Source organism: Sceloporus occidentalis, unplaced genomic scaffold (genome assembly GCF_023333645.1).
Source record: "Sceloporus occidentalis isolate IW3139 unplaced genomic scaffold, rSceOcc1.0.p SCAF_121, whole genome shotgun sequence".
Lineage (NCBI taxonomy): Eukaryota > Metazoa > Chordata > Lepidosauria > Squamata > Phrynosomatidae > Sceloporus > Sceloporus occidentalis.
This window is the reverse complement of record NW_028317101.1, coordinates 645001-657747: the sequence shown is the minus strand read 5'-3', so window position 1 is coordinate 657747 and position 12747 is coordinate 645001. Positions and strand designations below refer to the sequence as shown.

Genomic DNA, 12747 nt, shown 5'->3' with positions numbered 1-12747 from the left:
CACACACACACATATATATATATATATTATATATTATATATACACATACACACACACAGTATATATATTTATGTTACATTAATTTACCAGTTTAGCAAAGCAACATATAATACCAAGAAATGGGATATGATGGCAGCCATTGTTTTTATTTCAGTAACAAGGATTATTAGTTTGAATATAAAATAATGTAGAAAAGGGAAACTGAAAGAAGAGCTTCAAAAGGTAATGCCGATCCACGGATAGCGAGAGCCAGACAGCTACGTGCGCAGTCTACGATAGTTGTTACTTACTACTACGCAGTTTTGAAGAGGTATCAAAGTAGGAGAAGAGCGTGTCTAGCTCATCAGGACAGAACAGAGACTCCCGCCTCGCTTCGTCACTGCTAACAGCGACCGCTGCAGACATGCAGGTTAGCAAAGCGTAAAGCAGGCAGTAAAAGAGGAGAGAGGATGAAGGTAAACCAGATACAATCTCTCCTCCACCAGAGAGCTTAACTGTCAGAGGTTACCACACTCTGTAAAACTCATCCAAAAATGTAAGCAAATATATCACAAAGAACTTGTTATAGAACCTAGTATCTAGATACTGCTTTAAAATAGAATAAAAAAAATAACATATACAGCGAGTAGTAAATATGCCAGCTAAAGTGCAAATTTGTAGGCGTTTTGCAGTTTCAACTTCACTAGGCTGTACTATGAACAACTTGGCTAAGTAACCTAGTTAATTGCATACCGTGCAGCATTTCTCTTCTCAGATGGACTGGGGTTTATTCATTAAACATTGAGACTAAGGTCTCAACCCACCAACTTATTGAGTTAGGAATGAGCGTCTCCTGCAGGAAGGATTGAGCTTGCCCTCCATTGATGCAAAGTACAACGATCGAGGAGACTTTCAATGAATCTCACCGATACAGCTATGCATTACAGCACTCGCCAAGCTCTTCTTGCGCTCCGTTGCACTAGTCTTTCATAATGCACAACGAAGTCAGATAGTTGAGATTAATGCAATACTGCAAGCTCAACTGGAAACATCTCCTTTAGTGAACAATACAGATAGCATGGAGCATGCAGCACATTTACCTACAGTACAGCATGGCATCAACTGGCAAAGCCAACTAAGCTAAAACTATTTCTTCCTTATAATTTTAATTGCTATAGATATAAAATAAAAACAAAAATGGGAAAGGACACTGAAATACTCAGTCTAAAAAACAAAATAATTTTAATTCAGTGGACTGTACAATTGTAGTCAATGCAAGCAACCTGTTTATCAATTTATTACATCTACTGCATTTTTTGGTAACACCAGTTTACTAAAAATGGCAGCCTGTCTGATAATCAAAAATTGACCCTTAAATACCTTCCTAATACTAATAAAGAGCACAGATGTGCTAGCTCACTTGGTATATTATATATAATAATTTCTACAAAATAAAACAATACATGGCACTCATGGCAGTCGCTATTATTATGTACCTGGAAACTTAGAAGGTGTCTGCGCATGATCTTCAGGATGAAGGCTCTTATCAGAGGCACTGATACGGTTCTCACTGCTCCTTTGTGAAGCGCTTTTCTTCCTCACTGCTAGCGCGGACTCTGCGTATTTATCCACAAACTTCTTTTCCACGTACTTGGCTTTAATATACAATTCCCTCTCCTGTCTTCAATGTACAAACACAAAGCATGTTACAGCACGTCACGATTGAAACTATTGTGGGAGAGAACGGGACATAAGAGGTTAAATGTGCTCTGCGTTTGGCGAGAGCAGTTGGAGGCCTGTGTGTACAGATACAAGATAAGCAATGTAAGGAGTATAAAGGTTAAAACGTAAAGGTTAAAAAGAACTCGGAGCTTACGGTCACCTTCACCTAAGGTGTATTGCTGTTGCAATCCACCCACATATTAACATTATGCCGGTTCAAATTGTTACCTTTTATAGTAAGAAAGTACTTTTACCATTTGTTAATTTATTTGTATCAATCTGTATATATAACATTGTCATGACCACCTGGAGCTGATTGTATCCAGAATACGCTTTCGTACATTCAAAGAAATCTGGCGGTCATTAAATCTTCTGATTTTCAGAAACACAATGTAATACCACACTCTTGATTGCCGGTGGTTCGTTTAACGAAAGCATTAAAACGCAACGAGTGCTGAACATTTTCATTTAATACATTGAAAGCATACGGAAATGTAAATAAGCATACGTTTTTTTTTTTTTAAATGAGGATTGGGTTGTATGCCTATGTAGCATATAGAAAGGGAGAATGGAAAACAGGCACAACATCAAGGTATCGTAAGCCACCTGAATCAAGGTATGGCGACAAGAGGAGAGATATCCCCACTGCGCACTTTTTGGGCACTATTTAGAGCAATTCTAAGTGAGAATTGTTAGCGTGGAACGACTAGAACTTGAAGATCTTACGAATTGCTCTGCACAAAACATGGATCAGTTTTTATGTAGCGGTTTCAAGTGGTTAGAAAGTTTTGCTGAACAGACATTTTGTGTGGAAACTATGAAACTCAAAGACACAAGATAAAAAGTGATAGATTATGAGTTACCTTTGGCATGGACTCTGAAGCTTTTTCACACCTATTTTGTCCACTCGCGCTTCGTATATGCCATTTACAACATCGTTTCCCAGTTCGCACATTAACTATTTGGGAAAGGAGAACAAAAATGATAAAAATAAATACTACAGACAGGTAAAAAGTAGAAAACAGTCATGGATGACAAATGCCCGGTTTATGCCAGGGCACATAGATTGTCCCAAAATAGAAGGGTACCTGGGAAAAGATTAAAAAATCTGCCCCAACATTTAGAAGTTTGACAAATTTGTCGCGTCTGTATTTTAGTTACCTTTATAAGCTCGGGTTCCCAAATATCCAGAGTCAGAGACCTTACTTTAGAGAAGTGGACACCAAGACTCCTGTAATATGAAAGACAAACTATTTCCGTGTACGTAAAAGGCTATAATGAGCAGCTAACTTCAAAAGCATGGGACAAAAAAACAAACAAAAAAAAACAAAAAACAGTAATGTATCCCCAAGCATCACGGGAATCTGTATTGTAGAAGGATAACTCTTGACAAAAAGGACTCTAAGCCGAGATGTCAAACCCACTATAACCTCAAACATTACAGTAATTCATTGTTCGCCAAATGAAAGCATGGCTGCCATATCTATCCTTTTATTATCCTCCTTTATTGCTTCATTGTTTTAGACAACTACGAAACACAATACTGTGTTATTTTGGTCTCTTTAAGCAGCATGCGGAACGAGTTAAGAAGACATAAACCATCAGGTTTTTTTCCCTTTCCAAAAGCAAATAGTGATCACCAAATTTTGCAAATAAAAACAGATACACAAAGCTTGATTTGCAATACATACAATTATTTACACACAATTTCTCATTTTGCACGTAAAAAATGAATATATGTTATCCATATATTATGTTGAATACAATGTGTGTGCATGTGTGTATGGGTACCAAACTGATCCTGGGTGATTTCAGCCACGCACAGGCGGAAAACTTCCAGTAGGGATGTAGTTGCATTAAGACATTTGCTTACGTTTTGGCTACCGCAAAGTATAGATACAGTGCAAGTCTTTACGGAAAGCCAGCTTTGTTAGTCACACATGCAATTAAACCTTCTCTCACGTGTGTGCATGTCTGCTCGCATTGGACCAGAAACAGGAGAGGGATGCAAGCAGCCCCTTCATGGTGGTAGGACAGGCAGCATTACAGGCGTTATATTAATGGGTAAATACAACATATACTGGGAGGTGCCCACTGCGACAGCACTATCCAGTGACCACCTCGTAGTGACCCAATACTGACCAAATTTTACGCCTGCTAAAATATCACACAGGAATGTTTTTGCCCCCAATCCATCATTCGGCAGTGTCTGCTTACCTGTGAATCCCTGAGCACTCGATACATAATGCAATTCCCAGGTTAATACTAGCCCAGCGGGGATCCGGAAGGCCACAATCACAGCAGTATGCGTTTCCAGGAATGCACTGCACACGCTGCAGAGCACTTTCCCCCTTGACCAACTTCTCCTTTGATACGGATTCTGGGCTTATAACTGAACCTGGAGAGAGCGGCGGCTTCCGGTCTGCTTTCTGTGTGAGCAAACGGAAAATCTGAGCGTCCACACATGTTTAAAATTATGTATCAGATCCTAACATCGTAAGAGAGATTCAGGAAACAGAGCCAGCAATAAACTGAAAGCTTCAACGCAGCAAACCCCATCTTAAAGATGCCGATTTAAGGCTTCTGATATTATTTAGACCAAAACACCAATAAGACAAATTAAAGAGAAAAAAAAAAATACTGTTTATTTTTGTGCAATATAGTACCAAAAATCTAAATACATTTACAATAATGTGATCTATGCCAGGTTTATATTCAATAGCTCTGATTGCACTTTTAGACTGTTTTGCTCATATATTTCACTGAAATAGCTAAATCTCTACATACATACCATACATACATAGTTCTGCTCATTTTGGGTACTAACCTCTACCTCCTCTACCCTCTCTCTATATGCTGTAGCAATGTTGGTCTGAACGGATTTAATCCAGGCCTGGCGTAGTTTCTCAGAGTCTGCTTGAAGCATGCAGCTCCTAAGAGATAGAAGAGACAGAATTTTGGAATAATACACATGCATAAAAACAAAGATTTCTAATTATTTGGGTAACAGGAAAGAGATTGGAAAGGAATTAATGTCTTAAGGGCATGTTGTCTGTAAAATAAATTTTCTTTAGTAAAGTCCATGAAAATATCAGTTGGGCCACAGACCAAATAAAACCCACAGGCCTCCAGTTGGAACATCAAAAGACAGGTAAAGTAAACAGAATCGGAGTAAGACTGGGAACAAGCCCAGATGCAGAGGTTTCTCAGAAGACACAGGCTTTATGCTGCTCAAAACCAAGAAAAGCAACTTTCTATATGCTATAGTACTCATCGGGCACTAAAGGGTGGACAGGATCAGCAAGTGGACAGAGGTTTCAGGCGAACTCAGACAATCACTGCCCCAGGAGAGATGACAGGTTTGCCTAACCAGGAGTCATAATTTATACCAGGCAAGAGTTGTGGGCTGATCAATCCAGCAGCCCAGAATACAATGTTCCTGAGCCAGTTTCCCAAGTTTTTTGGCCTTACAACTAAGTATTCACTATTCTAGAAAAGCGGATACACAGACGATTTATTATAGGAAGTACTTACTTGGTTGGTGAAACCACCTCAAAGCAGAAACGCCTTTCAATATCTTCACAGTGCTTAACCGTGCAAAGTCTTAAATCTTCAACCACGACAGTTGGATTATCCTACACAAAAATAGCATAAAGTTGCGTGTAACAAATGGTTAGGTGCTATATAAATGCATGAGAATCCCACTAGAAAATTATTCCCCAGAGATCTTTTTATTAAATAAGAAGAGTGGACACTCTCTCGAGACCTTCATCAAGAGGACCACATATCTGAATGCGATGAAACAGACAGCCAGATCTAGCTACTGGCCATTTATATTTTGGAGACGCCGAACCATTCTAAACACGACATTGTGTGCGTTTCAGTGAATATCTTAGAAAATGAATTGTAGAATCCCTAAAAGTAACTGTAAAAGCCAAATTAAAAATATCCCAGAATAGTTTTCAATTGCAGACAAAGCTGTACATTATATAGCATTAGATGATAAAAGGGCTTTACAACAAAAGTAACCCAATATGGCATACCTTAAATTTCTTCTGATACACTAATTGACTATTCTGTATAGAGAACCAGCGTCTGCATGAATAAAGACAAACTGTATTAGTTTCTTTAGGTAGCTTACCTTACTCCAAAAACCATACTTTGAAAAGTAAGTGTGATGAATATTATATGGCGTTAGGAGACAATATTACAATGAAGATAGGCACGGATGGGGTTAAAAAAGGTACATGACTGGACATGGAAGAAATTACCTTAGAAAAGGTTAGATAGATAATCTACTTTGTATTACATGATTATCTGCTTTAATGTATTTCAACCATACATCATCCATGTAGATTTTATTAAAACAAGCCGACTTTGCAAAAAAATAAATAAAAATAAAACTCACTAATATAGCATATTTTGCAAAAAATAATCTGTCATTAACACAAGAATAAAATTTTACTTTCAATTAGAAGTATGAAATTACATCAAGGCACTCCTAACGTTTGTTTATGTAGTGTATGCTTTTCAAAATAGCCGATACTTTTAAACCTGTTGATTTTATTTTCTGATTTAAAAAAAATAGAAAAAAAATTAAAAAATAATCCAGATAAAATTAAGGGGTCGCCTACAGAACAAATGATACGGACAGATCCTATTTCACGCCCTACCAAAGACTTAAAGCTATTGAACACCTTCATTATAAAATACATGCTTATGAGGTCATTTAGCAAAATTTCAGGCTATCATTTTTTAGTTTGTCTAGCTCACCTTTTCCTTCATAAATTATGTTAAAAATTAACATGACATCGTGGATTTATGGCACTTCAGTGTTCTATTGCTATACAAGATATATTGTTATAGATCTTGACATGTGTAGTTTCTAGCAAGACAGCTGATGGCGATATCCACTGACACGCAAAAAGTAGAATAGGCGACTACAAACTAGACAAAGGCTGGACCAGTACAGCAACTCTTACCTACTCAGGGCAATGTTAAGATCTCCGCTTTAAACACAAATTAATGGGAACAATCTTTAGACCCAAGCCAAGAAGGATCAAAAATGCTGGTTTGCATGCACTCATAAATCATTTTCTCTATGTGTTATTGTACTAAGATAGAACACGCATAGCTGCAATATCACGGCAAGCTCTGATGTGTCACAACCAAAAAGAACTCCAGCTGTTATCAATGCACTACCTTCTGACGCTCTTTGAATGCGAAAAAGCTGTAAAATTAATGTATCCGGCACTCTACCAACTGCTCTCAACCTGCTGAATGTCACTTACACAAGAGTCTCACGAGACCCAAGAAAACCTAATGGGTGCAAATCACTACTAATGGGTGTTATTAGTAGATACTCCTCGTGTGATGTAACAAAAGTAAAGCCAATATCACAAAACAGAAAAACAATGTTAAAAGAACAATCCACAAGCACAAGGGAAAATATTTGTTAAAAAAGCAGACTGTTAAAAAAAAATAAATATAAAAGTTTTAAGAATTTTAGCAAAAAAAAAAAATTAAGCATTTGCTGCAAGCAACCAGAACAGCACAGCCACATAAGAGAGAACATGCAATGTAGAGACTCTCACTAATGATTACCATATTGTCTTTTCTTTTTCTTGGTAAAAATAATGTTTGTCTGGGTTTAATTTGTGCTTTTTTGTGGGCGAATTATGTTAGCAATCATAAACAAGACCTGTAATTATTAGAATATGTAGGGGGGGGAGGGGGAAAACCCTGGAGGACTGCAAAAGCCATATGGGAAAAAATCCAACATGTCCCATTTTTTCAGGCAGTGGGGAGCGCGGGACAATTGCAGAGATGCTCTGACCTCTGCTGACCAGCTCGGGGAGGCAAAAAACAATTAACTCGAGGTATGTGCTCTTGTAGCTCCCTCTTTGCCTCCTTGCGGTTCTAGCTTAAGTATGGTGGACCGGTGGTCAATCCTCCTGCACACTTTCTGGGCCAACCCAAACTATGTATACAGATTGGGACTGCAGTTTAGGTTTACAAATTAGGTTTACATTTCCTTTCCACATTCTTTAATTTGCAACTTTACACACAGCGAACCGTGCAGCTACTCAGCCTTTTAAGAAGCACATTTCCTCTTGACTGAACCTTTATGAAGAGGAGATGAATCCATTGCAGGTAATCTCCGCTAAACACAGGGTTGACAGAGAGGAAAACGTGCTTTAAGGAGAAATTTGGAAGGAACAAAGAAGCTGGTAGATACCTGGTATGCTCTGGCTTTTTCCTGTCATGTAAAAAAATGGGGCAGGATTAACACATACTAGAATGGAGGAGGAGAAGGAACGAGCAAAACAAGGGTAGCAAAAATAGTATGAAATCAGAAATTAAAGCTGCAGCTAAAGCATGAACTTAAGGAACGCAGGAACAAAATCTACTTTCTGCAAAGCATCAGCAATTTCATTTTAGTAGCTTATATCACATCGCCAAAATTATTACCTGTTCCATGTTTTGAAGGCATTGCTAGCTCGTTTGAAGAGATATCCTTCCATAACAACACCGTTGGCTGCATCAACATTACACTCAACTCTGGAATCATCATTAGAAAAATCCTGAGGAAGGAGGCAAAAAAGAAGCTTGGGAAATGGGCAGAGTGGAACATTATATACATTAGACGAAGAAGAAATTCAGCGGCACATTCTGGCCTGGGGTGGCAGGTCCTCTGCCACGTAACAGGGAGTCCGATTGCCCTCTTAGGCATTCTGGTTCCCTAGAGTAACACAGCTAGTATAGTAATAAATCTGAATGGTGGGTTAATATTTTTGGTACCTACTGCTCACTCCTTCCTGGCTACTGGACTCACAGAAACAACATCATAAACAAACACAGTTTCCAAGCCAGTTTTGACCTATGATCACCCAGTGCTTCTTGACACCTCAAGGTGTTCACTCACCTATGTACTAAAACAGTAGAGGCACCGACTGAATACAGTACATGCCAGACAATCACAAAACAGCGCTTTTCCATGGATACATAAGTGAGAGGTACCAATGACGAGTGATTGTGATACGATAATGAAAGTGAAAGTGTGGAGACACCAATACACCAAATAAAGAAGTACCTGTCACTGCAGAGACTTTATAGTTCAACCATCACAATGGTTTGGACACACTGTTTGCGAAGGAATTGGATATTTCACACCATAAATGACACTTTTTAGTAGCTGGATATCTAACAGTACATGAATCTTAAAACCAGTACACAACGACATTGAGAAGCTATTGAAGTCCCACTCTGACCTTTCCTCAACGGTAATATCCTTGCACCCACCAGTTCACAAAATATATTAATTCCTGAAATATTTTCCATTGAATTTGCAGTCAGACAAAAAGAAAACCAGACATTTACAGTTAAAAGTATAATTATTCTGAGATAGAATATTTAGAAAGTATATTTACAAAAATGTGACCTATCCATACAAACACATTAAATGCCGTCAGGCTTATACGTTTACAGAAATAACACTTCTGTAACTAAAAACTCCAAAAATGGCAGTATTTTTTCTTTGTGCACACATGGGTGTTTTTGTATTCACGTGGGATTGCACAGTGTCACTAAATGAATAATTCAGAGAATCTTCTACTGAAATTGCAGCCTTGGCAGACTAACTTACTAATGCTCTGTATTGGCGCTCCATTTTTACAAGATATAATGCAGCATGAATTTACAGCACTGATGAAAAATGAGAATTTTCAAATGAAATTTATTGGCTACCTTTTGCTGAATTGTGGAGTGCTTCAGTTCCATGTCTTTTTTTTCCTTTGCTGCATCCACAACAAGACAATTCAACTGTAAAATAAAATGTAAAAATAAATCCAAATGTACTAGAACAGTTACAAGTCCCAATTGGTGTGTACAAAATTTATTATTCAAGTTAGTTTCCCTTTGCCACATAATATCATGTAAGGTGACAAAAAGATAATGGGAAACAATGGAAACAAACACTATCTTCACAGAATCAGCATATTGACAGTCCAGCTGGCACAGTTCAGCTCAGTTTAAGAGAAAAGCAGCGCGGTAACTATATCCATGATACAGAGGGGGCTGCAAAAACCTACATAAAATATGTATTTATGCATAGTATCTCACAAAAGTGAGTACACCCCTCACGTTTTTGTAAATATTTTATTAAATCTTTTCATGTGACTGAAGAAATGACACTCTGCTACAATGTAAAGTGGTGAGTGTACAGCCTGTATAACAGTGTAAATGTGCTGCCCCTTCAAAATAACTCAACACACAGCCATTAATGTCTAAACCTTGGCACAGCTTCCACTCTTCTGGGAAGGGTTTCCCCAAGTTTCTGGGGTGTTTCTCTGGGAATTTCTGAGGTCAGACACCGATGTCCTGCGAGAAGGTCTGGCTCGCAATCTCCGTTCTAGATAATTTGTTTATTTATTCGATGAGTTTGAGGTTGAGGTCAGGGCTCTGTGTGGGACAGTCAAGTTCTTCCATAGCAAACTCATCACGGGCCTTGCTTTGTGCATTATTATTTGGACAAAGGTATTGGGACACATCTCTCAATTACTGAAATCAGGGTTTGGGCCCCTTTACTTCCAGTAAAGGAAAATCTTAATGCTTCAAAATGTTTGTGGGAAGACCCTTTTCTATTTCAGCATAACTGTGCACAAAGCAAGGTAACATTAATACATGGCTGGTAAAAAGCAAACAGTCTTGTGTGTTCCTTATAGTAAACACCTTTCCCTCTGCTTTTTAATTGCAGTATCTATGCTACCTGCCTTCGATTAGGAATTCATAAAAACTTGTTTCCAAGCAAAGATGTGCCTGGCCAATATTATTTTCCCAGTGTTCTATCTAGTTAGTTTATGTAGGATAGGTGAATGAATACCATCGCACTTGCAGGTGGGTACAAAAAACACAAGCAAGGTAACAATACAACCCCTAACTACCAGAGCAAACAAACAATTTCCTTCTATTTTTTTTTTCCCAAGCTTTACTGTTTGCTCTGCAAATTGTTAATCTCCATCCCAAAAATTGCCATGTATGCTAGATAATGAATGTCATAACACAATAACTACAGCTGCAGTGTTTCCTTGACATCGGATTACAAAAATATCTTCCAGCACAAAAAAGTTACAATTTCAAGCTTTTATTTTTTATCATTAAACATAAATTGCTTCTAAACCATTAAAAGCCGTAAATTTAAAATTCAATGGTTCTGTTTAGAACTCAAGGGGGCATACTTTCTATTTCTTGTTTTTTTTATTTATTTTAAACCCGATTTAAATAAAGAAATGAAATATAAACCCAAATACAGTAATAAATAAAAACATGAAATATTAATTAGAGCTACTCCTGGCACTTTATTTACCTGTGCGCCAAGGTCCTTCATATATGGCTCAAGCTCACTGAAATGATCATAACCTTGATGAAAGAATGCTAGATGGGCATACATAAACGACAGCATCTGTAAAAAAGGAAAAGACAAAAAATAAAGACATGGAATGAACATTGCAGTCAGAAAGCTGCATACATGCTTGCACTAAGCAAGACCCATGAGCAACTTCCACATCATAGTTTGGAAGTTCCCAACACGCAAACCAAACTATTTTTTGTACTATATAAAAAGAAGATACATATTTAGTATTCAGATTGATTCCAAATATTTGCATTTTAGAAGTACCTGCAATGCGTTATTTACAGATCTGGATTATTAAAGTTGCTCACATCAAAATCCATAAATTACTTTAAACAACTGTAAATGAAGATTCATAGCATCCATACATCAAGGCAGCATGTACCACATACGCTATACTCCTCTCTACCTTTAAGCCTTGGACAAGACACAACCATTACAGTAAAAACATAGGAAGGTCGTGCAATCTCGATTCAGATTAATGAATGGCCTACAACAGAGAATGGGATACATATTTACATAATGAAGCTGCTTGTGTAAAATACATAAAATACCGCATCCACTGGCCCTGCAGCCGCATCTGCTGATGTGCAGAACAGTCTAGTCATTACACAAACCACAGGATGAAGCAGAAATCAATAACTTCTGGCATCAACAGAAGCGCAGAACACTCTTTCAGGGATAACCACAAAAATGCTGCTACATCAGTAATGATGGAACAGACTGACATTTTTCGGATATCGTATCAATTTAAATCCGCTTGTTCACCTACACATGTTTAAGTATCACTAAAATAGTGTATTTCCGCTTCACTCTCAAATATTTCCAGGTTCTATAAGAAATCCTATAGCAGTACTTTATCCCACAACCTCCAGCCTCCCCTGCGTGAGATGGTCAGGGTAGAAAAGGAGCCACATAGAGCTTGTGGGGCAGATTTTCTGTATAACCCCAATGCATTTCACAGCCGCCCTGTTCAGCAAACGCAACCCAATGGAGCGCCTAACCCAGTAAAATGCAACGCTATACAACAGACAGGAATATCTAATAATAAATAATAAAAACCATTGTAAAGGAGTTTCTATGGTATAATGGCCTATGCCCTTCACAACCTCTGTTAGTTTGCTTAAATGTTATATTGTCGACATAACCCATTCTATCAGGGAATCTGTAGGCGATTATATATATAAATAATAGTTATAATCCCAGTCTAGACAGTCTATTTACTAATCTCAAGATTTTAGCTGAACAAATTTGACTGGACTACGAGCAGATATATTTGGGTACTGAATCCATAAGGCACACCAATAAAAGATTTGTAGTATTGTTTATGGTAGGCAAAGCAAGTTAGACTCGTTACAAAATAAAATGAATAAACTAGAGGCTAAAAGAAAAAGAAAGGCATGCACCAACTATGTACTGATACAGAATACAACACTTACGGATTTTAAGATTTCAGATCTTTTTTTGGATTGGAGTACATTGATCTGCAAATAGAAAAGCAACCAGTGACTCAACAAAGGCATTCAATTTAAGGTCAATTAACATTCTTGCAATCCTCTTGTAGCTGTATCTAGCAGAGCAGGGAGATGAAAGGCCTTAAGTGGCCCCAAAGAGACTAATAGCTTTTTCATTTTATG

The 12747-nt window shown here is 37.8% G+C and overlaps 1 protein-coding gene across 1 annotated transcript in view; it reads right to left on the bottom strand.

Annotated features, from left to right (window-relative positions):
* Positions 1–12747, bottom strand: part of LOC149282189 (arf-GAP with coiled-coil, ANK repeat and PH domain-containing protein 2-like) — a 30116-nt gene that overhangs the window by 4362 nt on the left and 13007 nt on the right. Inside the window, exons 7-18 of the mRNA XM_089498519.1 lie at positions 12550–12594; positions 11066–11161; positions 9448–9522; positions 8173–8309; positions 5745–5796; positions 5236–5336; positions 4529–4634; positions 3919–4130; positions 2863–2932; positions 2565–2659; positions 1476–1660; positions 291–395 (exon numbers count right to left, since the gene is read on the bottom strand). Of these exons, the coding sequence (XP_089354645.1) occupies positions 291–395; positions 1476–1660; positions 2565–2659; positions 2863–2932; positions 3919–4130; positions 4529–4634; positions 5236–5336; positions 5745–5796; positions 8173–8309; positions 9448–9522; positions 11066–11161; positions 12550–12594 (1279 nt within the window). The remainder of the gene's footprint in view (positions 1–290; positions 396–1475; positions 1661–2564; positions 2660–2862; positions 2933–3918; positions 4131–4528; positions 4635–5235; positions 5337–5744; positions 5797–8172; positions 8310–9447; positions 9523–11065; positions 11162–12549; positions 12595–12747) is intronic.